This window comes from Protomyctophum parallelum (assembly GCF_964188405.1).
Source record: "Protomyctophum parallelum genome assembly, chromosome: 18".
Lineage (NCBI taxonomy): Eukaryota > Metazoa > Chordata > Actinopteri > Myctophiformes > Myctophidae > Protomyctophum > Protomyctophum parallelum.
In genome coordinates, this window is record NC_139716.1 from 20,612,870 (window position 1) to 20,623,562 (window position 10,693).

Genomic DNA, 10,693 nt, shown 5'->3' on the forward strand with positions numbered 1-10,693 from the left:
CTCCGTCTCCGAGGCAGTGTGTTTAGCTACACTCTCCGAGTCTGAGTTCCATGCGTAAATTAACACCCAGGCGGTCATATATATGGCTACAGTACAGCGTACGACAATTTTGGACACTTAACTTGATATTATTTATATTATTATAGGACCCGTTGATAGATTTAAACACCGCCGGCTTCCGGTCTCATGTCCTCTGCGCGCAGCGGCGGCGCGGCTCTGCAGGTGACATTTCCAGTAGCGCGTCCGTCCGTCGTCCCGAAACACACACACACACACACACACACACACACACAGTCACACACACAGACACACACACACACACACACACACACACACACACACACACACACACACACACACACACACACACACACACAGACAGAGGGTATGTCCACACTACAGCGGAAATTTTTGTCGGCAGCCGACACTTTCGGTTGCCGAGAGCCGAAAACCGGATTTTTAGACTGCTGGTGGATGGAGAAAATGCTCCACTTCCGCAGACGACTGCCGCGGCGGCCAGCCTACAGCTGCCGCTCTCCTCTGCGGCAGATGTAAGCTGCCGACAAGCAGTGTGTCACCCGGCAGTGATATGCACTAGCCAATGGAACAGATGCAGCCTGCAGGCCATCTACGGGCGGAGTTTCAATTGGAGTTTTCTTCTTTCACAGACCCAAACGCTCCTGGGAGGAACTTGTGAATGTCGAGGGATACAGGGAGATATCTGGGCACCTCAAAGTAACATTGTCCGTCCAAATCGTCTGAAGAAATAAAGTAAAGCATTGGTTCTCATGTTTGCTTCAGATCACCCCTGTAATCTTTTCATCCATGGCACCCCTGGCTGAATTACATTGTCATTTACTGTAACCCTGATCCTTGATAACATTGAAATAACTTATACTTTATAAAATAGCCGTTCTCTTATAAAAGAGCGCGTTCTCTTCAGCCTCCACAACCTTCTCCATGGTAGTCTAGTGTTAAGGATTGGCGCTTTCACCGCCGCGGCCCGGGTACGATTCCCGGTCAGGGAACACTGTTTTATGATTAATTCCTGTTCTGTTTTTTAACTATATAGAAGTGTCTATTTGTACGTCTCTAAGTGTTTTGATGAATTGAACAATGTGGACCCTGTTGTAAACAAGTGTAATGCTTAATTGGGTTGTCCACTCACAGTTAACAGTCTTTGTATTGAGTTTGTGCTTGAAATGTATTGTAATTCTGCAAACTGTTAATAAATATTTAAATCAATCAATAAAAAATCTCCTTCTCCTTCTCACCGCCGGGTGACACACTTCATTTTTATGCTTGTCGGCAGGCGGCAGCTTACATCTGAGACCTCCGCGTCAGATGTAAGCTGGCCGACCTCCGCGTCAGATGTAAACTGGCCGTCGTCGACAGAAAACAAAACTAATATAGCCTCAGCCGGGAGGCGAACCCGGGTTGCCCGTTCCAAAGGCACGTTTGTTAACCAGTCGACTGGACTGTCATCTCAATGGCCGCATAGCAAAGCAGCACCTATATAGCCTACACTTGAATGCGCCTTTGTCTGTGTCAACTGCTTGTCCACTCCACTTTTCACTCTCACGCCCACTTCGAAATAGAGGACTACAGGCCATAAATAGGCTTCCGTGTAGGGGACCGCCCAAAGCCCCGGAAGAAGTCAAAGTGTCGGCTCTCGGCAACCGAAAGTGTCGGCTGCCGACAAAAATTTCCGCTGTAAGTGTGGACATTACCCGACAGACAGACACAAGTCATAAAATAAACCTATATAACTCCCGTTTTACTACTCTTACTCTCTCTCTCTCTCTCTCTCTCTCTCTCTCCCCCCCCCCCCCCCCGGGATTCTTGGCGCGCAGCCAACTCCCGCACGCTCCAAGCCTCCTCTCCTCTCCTCACCGCTTGCCGCTCACTTTTTACAGCCCTGCCTCTTTTTAAGGCAGAGACAGAGAGAGAGAGAGAGAGAGATTGAGGGGACTCCCTCCAGCCCCCTCCAGGAGGTGGGTTGGAGGAGGGATGGAGAGAGAGAGAGAGAGAGAGGAGGGGGGGTTGGATTGGGGGGTGGGGGGGTGGGGGGGGGCGCCTCCTCTCTCCTTCCAGTTGCCTCCGCACTATATAAACACTCATTTGGAGTCTCTGGCCTGCCTGTCACTCGCACACACACATACAACGTACACGCGCGCGCACACTGCACTGCACTGCACAGCGCACGCACACACACAGTGACACACACACACACACACACACACACACACACACACACACCTCTCTCTCTCTCTTGGAGTAGTCGTGCGCGCGCACACAGCCACACACACGCACGCACGCGCGCGCGTAGTTACATACTCGCTGAGAGTAGCATGCATATAGGTATGCTATAGCGAAAGCAGAGTGTGTGTGAGGAGAGAGAGAGAGAGGGAGAGAGAGAGAGAGAGAGAGAGAGAGAGAGAGAGAGGGGGAGAGGGAGGGAGAGAGAGAGGGGGGGGAGAGGGGAGGGAGAGAGAGAGGGGGAGAGGGAGGGAGAGAGAGGGGGAGAGAGAGAGAGAAGGGGCAACGAACTGGAGTGTGTGAAAAAAGTAATAGAGAGAGAGGTCTATAGTCTCAGTCTCAGTCAGAGAGAGAGAGAGAGAGAGAGAGAGAGAGAGAGAGGGAGAGAAGAGAAGAGAACGGTAGCTGACCTCTGCAAGCATCTCCTGGACCGGCACAGAGAGAGAGAGAGAGAGAGAGGGCTTCCCCACAGACAGACCTGAAGGATTTTAAACTTTTTTTTTCAACCAGCATCTCTCCTGAGCAGCGACTTCATCAGCTTTTTTCATTTCGTTTTGTTTGGTGCATGGGGGTCTAAAGAAACAAGAAGCCTGGACTATATAGGTTGATGAGGTGTATTAGGCTATTTTCCTGTCTTTTCTCCCCCACAGACATCAGCACTCCCTCCATCCCTCCTCAATCCCTCCCAGCAGCAGCAGCAGCAGCAAGTATTTCCATCTCTCCTTGAGAAGTTTAAAAAAAGTAAATCTCTTGTTCTTTATTTCAAGAGAATTCTTTCCAAGCGCTCAAGAAGGCTCATTTTTTCCACGTGTTCCACGGGTCCCGTTTTTTTTTTTTTGTTGCTCTCTCTCTCTTTGACATATACGTGTCAACTTCACTTTTTTTCTCCCCCCCCCCCCCCCCCCTATGTGGTGGTTTGCTTCTCTCTCTCGTTTGTTGTTGTTGGTTTTTTTTTTTGAGCCATTGATATTTTTTTAAATGAACATCAAGTCTCAAGATGACATTTCAAACGTCAGCGCAGACCCGGGTCTCTGCTTCTCGTCGCCGGCGCTTAAATCACTGAATTGCTGAATCGGCGTCGGGTCTGGGGATCACGAAAGATTGATGTGACAGTTTATTTTTTTTTTCATCATTATTGGATTGAACTTTGAAAGCTGATCTACAAAGTCACGCATCTCACCTGAAAAAACTATCTGCCCGTATATATATAGTCTAATATATATGCATCTGCAATTTGCACTTTTCCTTTTATTTTTTTAAATATAGACGCACAAAAACGCCACTATTTCCAAGCTTAAACTTCCAACTGAAAAAATCTCAGTGTAAAAGAAAAAAAAAGGGAAAAAAGGAAGCCCATTCATTGAGCAAAAACCCCTGAAAACACAACCACCTCTTGTCACCACCAACTACCGTGGCACTTTATTTTTGGCAGATTTCGGTTGTGCGTAAAAGAGCGCACACATACGCCAAAACGAAAAGAAATCACAAATTAATCCAACCAATTGGATCATCATCACCATCATCCTACAGGGGTCGAATCACCCCCGCATCTGACACGCCGGTATTCACCTTTTAAACCGGGGTTGTTTTGTTTTTTTCCGAACCCCCCCCCTCCAGACAGAGCGAGCTCCGGAGAGGAGAGGAGAGCGGATCGCGACTCTCTCCCCCCGCAACACCCAACCATGCTGTTCGAAAGTTTCGACCTGATCTCGGCTCTGGCCACGCTGGCCGCCTGCCTGGTCTCCATGGCTCTGCTGCTGGCCGTGTCGCAGCAGCTGTGGCAGCTCCGCTGGACCGCCACGCGGGATAAGAACTGCAAGCTGCCCATGCCCAAGGGATCCATGGGCTTCCCCATCATCGGCGAGACCTGCCATTGGCTCTTCCAGGTAAGCGCCTGTTCCTCGGGGCGGGGAGACGTCGCGCCGCGACCCGCTGTCTGGGTCCACACAAGTGGGGCTTTTTTTTAGGGATGTCTGTCACGGGCTGCATGCTGCAATAGACCCATATTCCTAAATTGATGTATAATTGCATTATATTCTTTCTTCTTTAAAAATATGTTGCCTTTTATTTTCTTCTACTGTAGCCTATACTTCTGAATGTGCGCTCTGAATCATGCGCTCCTCTCAGTCTGACGCATGTATCAATTGTGTTCAAATGGAACCAAACAAAAAAATAACCCCGCACGCATGTATATATGGCTCCATTATTTGTTTCCATTTCTCTCCGAGATACAAAAGCATAAAATTAGCATGGGCTATAGAAATTTGTTTAGTGATTTTTGCCTATATATGTGGCTTAACTCGCATACCTTTAACTGCACTATATAGTCTCGCGCACATAGTCTCTTTACATCTTCGTCGCCCCACGTGTTTGTGTGACGCTATACTTGTATAGGCTATAACTTATTTGTCATTATTTCGTGCGCACATATAGCCTCCTCATTTTGATTTGTTAATTATGGACATATTTTATATTATGTGTTATGGCTGTCGAGCCGCGGACGTCATAATGAATATAGAAATGTCCGGGCCAGTACCCACGGGGAGGTGCGTGAGCACGGGGTCAAAATGACTGACCACCCTGCTTCAAGACGCGGCGGGTTCGGATGTGGTTTAACTCAGATCAGAGCGTCGGTCATTAATACGGCAGTAACCTCTCTCTCTCTCTCTCTCTCTCTCTCTCTCTCTCTCTCTCCCCCCTTTTATAATACAATAGAATTCTCCCTGAAAAAGCTGTATAGGATATCAAATGTTAAAGTTACCCCCCCCCCCCCCCCTCTATAAAGGTTTTGACTATATGCAGTGCTATTGAAAGTGAAAAAGAAAAACAGTGGGCGGAGGTATATGGTAGGCAGCGGTGTTTGTTATTGTAGTAATTTGTGGAGGGCTAGGGTTCTGGTCTCTGGGGCCAAGGGGCTGAGGTGAAGGGTTGAGGGAGAGAGTGAAGTTCGGGGAAGGGGTAGAGGGTTAAGGTGAGGGTAAAGGGAAGGGGTAGAGGGTTAAGGTGAGGGTAAAGGGAAGGGGTAGAGGGTTAAGGTGAGGGTAAAGGGAAGGGGTAGAGGGTTAAGGTGAGGGTAAAGGGAAGGGGTAGAGGGTTAAGGTAAGGTGAGGGTAAAGTGTGCCTCCTCCTCAGACTTTCTCTTTAGTTTTATATCCCTTCTTTCTTTCTCACCCTCCTCTCCTCCTTTTTCTTTGCCTCTCTCTCTCTCTCTCTCTCTCTCTCTCTCTCTTTTCCATTTCTTTTAAAATTAGGCTACAGGTCAATTATTCAGATTGATTGGCCCATGATGTGAGATATATGTGTGTTAAAGCCTATGGGTCCCCTTTCCATCCATCCTCTCCTCTCCTCTCCTGACCCAGATATTAGAAGGGAAAGTCGAAAAAGTGTGTGTGTGTGTGTGTGTGTGTGTGTGTGTGTGTGGGGGGGGGGGTGTGTGGGGGGGGGGGGGGGGGGGGATGTGTGTGTGTGTGGGGGGGGGGGGATTGGCCCTTTACGCTTTTCCCGCGGAAGAAAGCGACAGACTCTCACGACGACCCCGCGCGAGCCAGCGGCCACTAAGCAGCGCAAGCTGATGGCTCCCAGGAGGTGTGTGTGTGTGTGTGTGTGTGGGGGGGGGGGGGGGGGGGGGGGGGGGGTAAGGAAAATAAAGAGAGTGGGAAGGAAGCAGGGGGGAAAAACCGGTGAAAGAGAGAGAGACGGGGTGGGGGGGTGTTCGACTATAGCGAAGAGCACGTATAACGCACGTTGCCCGACTGACGCGCGGGGCTTGAACTCTGTGTGATCCTCCGCCCCCCACCCCCCCACCCCGCGTGCAGCCGCCGCTCACATCTGACACCGCGCGCGAGACGCGTTCCCGGAATGCGCGGAAAGACAGCCCGTGCCAAGTATATGGATTGGGGGGGGGGGGGGGGGGGGGGGGATGTCACTCAGACAGCACAGCAGCAGAGGGCTGCCTGTGTGTGCGTGTGTGTGTGTGTGTGTGTGTGCGCGTGCATGTGTGTGTGTGTGCGTACGTGAGATCAGTTGGGGCTTAGTGTGCAACTGTGCATGTGGCAGCGGTGGCCGAGTGGATTGCGGAGCGGGCTAGATATCGGAAGGTCGCCAGTTCGAATCAGCGGTCCGACACGTTAAAATTACCACCGTTGAAGTGCCCTTGGACAAGGCATTGAACCACTACCATGAAATGCTCCATGTGGGCCTGGCTGTAAACAAGTATCTGATGCTTAGTCCAGTTACCCTTGGTAAACTTGATTTACCAGAACGCATTTCTTCTTCTTCTTCATGTCTGTGCTGTGGAAGAGAGGGCGAGAACTCCGAGAAGGGAGGCAGATATAGAAAGATATATAGGGAAGACAGAGATACATTTTAATGATGTTCATTTGAATTGGAACCTTTTGTGTGTGTGTGTGTGTGTGTGTGTGTGTGTGTGTGTGTGTGTGTGTGTGTGTGTGTGTGTGTGTGTGTGTGTGTGTGTGTGTGTGTGTGTGTGTGTGTGTGTGTGTGTGTGTGTGTGTGTGTGTGTGTGAGCTAGTGCGTGACAGACAGACAGACAGACAGGCGTGGTTAGATTGACTGGTGAAATACCACGCCAAGTGTATAAGCCTATATATATGCCCTATACACAAATACAAAGTGCAGTAACTTTATTAATTTATGAACTTTTGGGTGTCCAAAAGGTCAAGTTTTGGTAAACAATTACCTCAAAGAACAGATATACTATAGTTAGTGTAATATATCACTCATGCAGATAACCCATGCATGGCTTAGCAATGTAAACCCTTTGTATCCGTTACCAGTGGTCCTCCAGGCGCTTCCAGGTGGTCCCCAGCTAAACGACGGAGGGTTGGTAACCAAATCTTGAACTCCCGGAGCGTAAAATGAAACCAAATTGACCCTTATAGATCTCTATCTAACCAAATTGACCCTTATAGATCTCTATCTCCGGTAACGCCAACCATTATAGATCTTTAACTCTTGACTTAAAGGACCACTTTATCACTTTTCAACCGATACCTTCATATGATTGCTCCTCACTATAATGTTCTTGATTACATGCCACACAATTCTTGAGGTCTCCGATACGAGGTCGCATGCACGCGTGAATGAATTCTGTACTGCAGGCCATATAAGGAGCATGTCTTGAGTGTACAGGGTTTGATGAGGGCCCAGGTAGGGCCGAGCCTTCATTTTCGGGCCTGTATATAGGTCTAGTTTTGGCCGGCTGCCAGGCGAGGCTGCACTAATAACTTTGGGGCGGACCCGTCTGGAGTTTGAAATTTGAAATTTGAATCGAAGAGGAAGGATGGATGGGGGAAGGATCAACATATGGAATGTCAGAACAGGTTCTGACATGTATCCATATATGGAGATCTAAGGGTTTGAGGTTTGAGGTGCAGATTGCTGGACAATATTGACGACACCTGCAGGGATCTCCATATATGGGCTTAACTGCGACAGCATGGTCACATTTACTATATGACATCAGGGTCTCCACATCTCCATCCCTGATGATGTCACATGACGTCACCAGACCCATGGGCGGATATGGTGCCCGACAGACACACCATTCCAAAGTTAACTGCGACCTTGCGACCTTTGCCTGTCACCTCTCCTATATGGGACCAACATCAATACAGCATGCATGTCACCTCTCCTATAAGGGACCAACATCAATACAGCATGCATGTCACCTCTCCTATAAGGGACCAACATCAATACAGCATGCATGTCACCTCTCCTATATGGGACCAACATCAATACAGCATGCATGTCACCTCTCCTATATGGGACCAACATCAATACAGCATGCATGTCACCTCTCCTATAAGGGACCAACATCAATACAGCATGCATGTAACCTCTCCTATATGGGACCAACATCAATACAGCATGCATGTCACCTCTCCTATAAGGGACCAACATCAATACAGCATGTATGTCACCTCTCCTATAAGGGACCAACATCAATACAGCATGCATGTCACCTCTCCTATATGGGACCAACATCAATACAGCATGTATGTCACCTCTCCTATATGGGACCAACATCAATACAGCATGCATGTCACCTCTCCTATAAGGGACCAACATCAATACAGCATGCATGTCACCTCTCCTATATGGGACCAACATCAATACAGCATGCATGTCACCTCTCCTATATGGGACCAACATCAATACAGCATGCATGTCACCTCTCCTATATGGGACCAACATCAATACAGCATGTATGTCACCTCTCCTATATGGGACCAACATCAATACAGCATGCATGTCACCTCTCCTATATGGGACCAACATCAATACAGCATGTATGTCACCTCTCCTATATGGGACCAACATCAATACAGCATGCATGTCACCTCTCCTATAAGGGACCAACATCAATACAGCATGCATGTCACCTCTCCTATAAGGGACCAACATCAATACAGCATGCATGTCACCTCTCCTATATGGGACCAACATCAATACAGCATGCATGTCACCTCTCCTATAAGGGACCAACATCAATACAGCATGCATGTCACCTCTCCTATATGGGACCAACATCAATACAGCATGCATGTCACCTCTCCTATAAGGGACCAACATCAATACAGCATGCATGTCACCTCTCCTATAAGGGACCAACATCAATACAGCATGCATGTCACCTCTCCTATATGGGACCAACATCAATACACCTCTCCTATATGGGACCAACATCAATACAGCATGCATGTCACCTCTCCTATAAGGGACCAACATCAATACAGCATGCATGTAACCTCTCCTATAAGGGACCAACATCAATACAGCATGCATGTCACCTCTCCTATAAGGGACCAACATCAATACAGCATGTATGTCACCTCTCCTATAAGGGACCAACATCAATACAGCATGCATGTCACCTCTCCTATAAGGGACCAACATCAATACAGCATGCATGTCACCTCTCCTATAAGGGACCAACATCAATACAGCATGCATGTCACCTCTCCTATAAGGGACCAACATCAATACAGCATGTAACCTCTCCTATAAGGGACCAACATCAATACAGCATGCATGTCACCTCTCCTATAAGGGACCAACATCAATACACCTCTCCTCTATGGGACCAACATCAATACAGCATGCATGTAACCTCTCCTATATGGGACCAACATCAATACAGCATGCATGTAACCTCTCCTATATGGGACCAACATCAATACACCTCTCCTCTATGGGACCAACATCAATACAGCATGCATGTCACCTCTCCTATAAGGGACCAACATCAATACAGCATGCATGTCACCTCTCCTATAAGGGACCAACATCAATACAGCATGCATGTAACCTCTCCTATAAGGGACCAACATCAATACAGCATGCATGTCACCTCTCATATAAGGGACCAACATCAATACACCTCTCCTCTATGGGACCAACATCAATACAGCATGCATGTAACCTCTCCTATAAGGGACCAACATCAATACACCTCTCCTCTATGGGACCAACATCAATACACCTCTCCTCTATGGGACCAACATCAATACAGCATGCATGTCACCTCTCCTATAAGGGACCAACATCAATACAGCATGCATGTCACCTCTCCTATAAGGGACCAACATCAATACAGCATGCATGTCACCTCTCCTATAAGGGACCAACATCAATACAGCATGCATGTCACCTCTCCTATAAGGGACCAACATCAATACAGCATGCATGTCACCTCTCCTATAAGGGACCAACATCAATACAGCATGCATGTCACCTCTCCTATAAGGGACCAACATCAATACAGCATGCATGTAACCTCTCCTATAAGGGACCAACATCAATACACCTCTCCTCTATGGGACCAACATCAATACACCTCTCCTCTATGGGACCAACATCAATACAGCATGCATGTCACCTCTCCTATAAGGGACCAACATCAATACAGCATGCATGTCACCTCTCCTATAAGGGACCAACATCAATACAGCATGCATGTCACCTCTCCTATATGGGACCAACATCAATACAGCATGCATGTCACCTCTCCTATAAGGGACCAACATCAATACAGCATGCATGGAATTGTGGACGCAAATCTTTTGTCCACAATTCCATCCAAGCAAAGCCATGAATCTCATCAGTCTCATCCGTGTCCGTTGTTGCACTGTGGCTTCGTATATAGATCTGATCACAACACATTTGATTTGATTTGATTTGAGTTGTATAGCTGGTGTCTAAATGTAAGCTAAATGCTCACAGTTAAAACCAATGATCTTCAAAAGTCCCCAAAATGTCTATGAGTTTGGATGTTGCAGAATGCATGAAGAAGAATGCAAAGACAATGCCAATTCCGGTATTGGATTTGTGCAGCGTGTGTGTGTGTGTGTGTGTGTGTGTGTGTGTGTGTGTGTGTGTGTGTGTGTGTGTGTGCGTGTGCGTGTGCGTGTGC

At 47.9% G+C, this 10,693-nt stretch overlaps 1 protein-coding gene across 1 annotated transcript in view; it reads left to right on the top strand.

Annotated features, from left to right (window-relative positions):
- Positions 1–2,555: 2,555 nt before the first annotated feature.
- Positions 2,556–10,693, top strand: part of cyp26b1 (cytochrome P450, family 26, subfamily b, polypeptide 1) — a 50,067-nt gene continuing 41,929 nt past the window's right edge. Inside the window, 1 exon segment of the mRNA XM_083789100.1 lies at positions 2,556–4,145. Within this exon segment, the coding sequence (XP_083645226.1) occupies positions 3,942–4,145 (204 nt within the window). The 5' untranslated portion in view covers positions 2,556–3,941.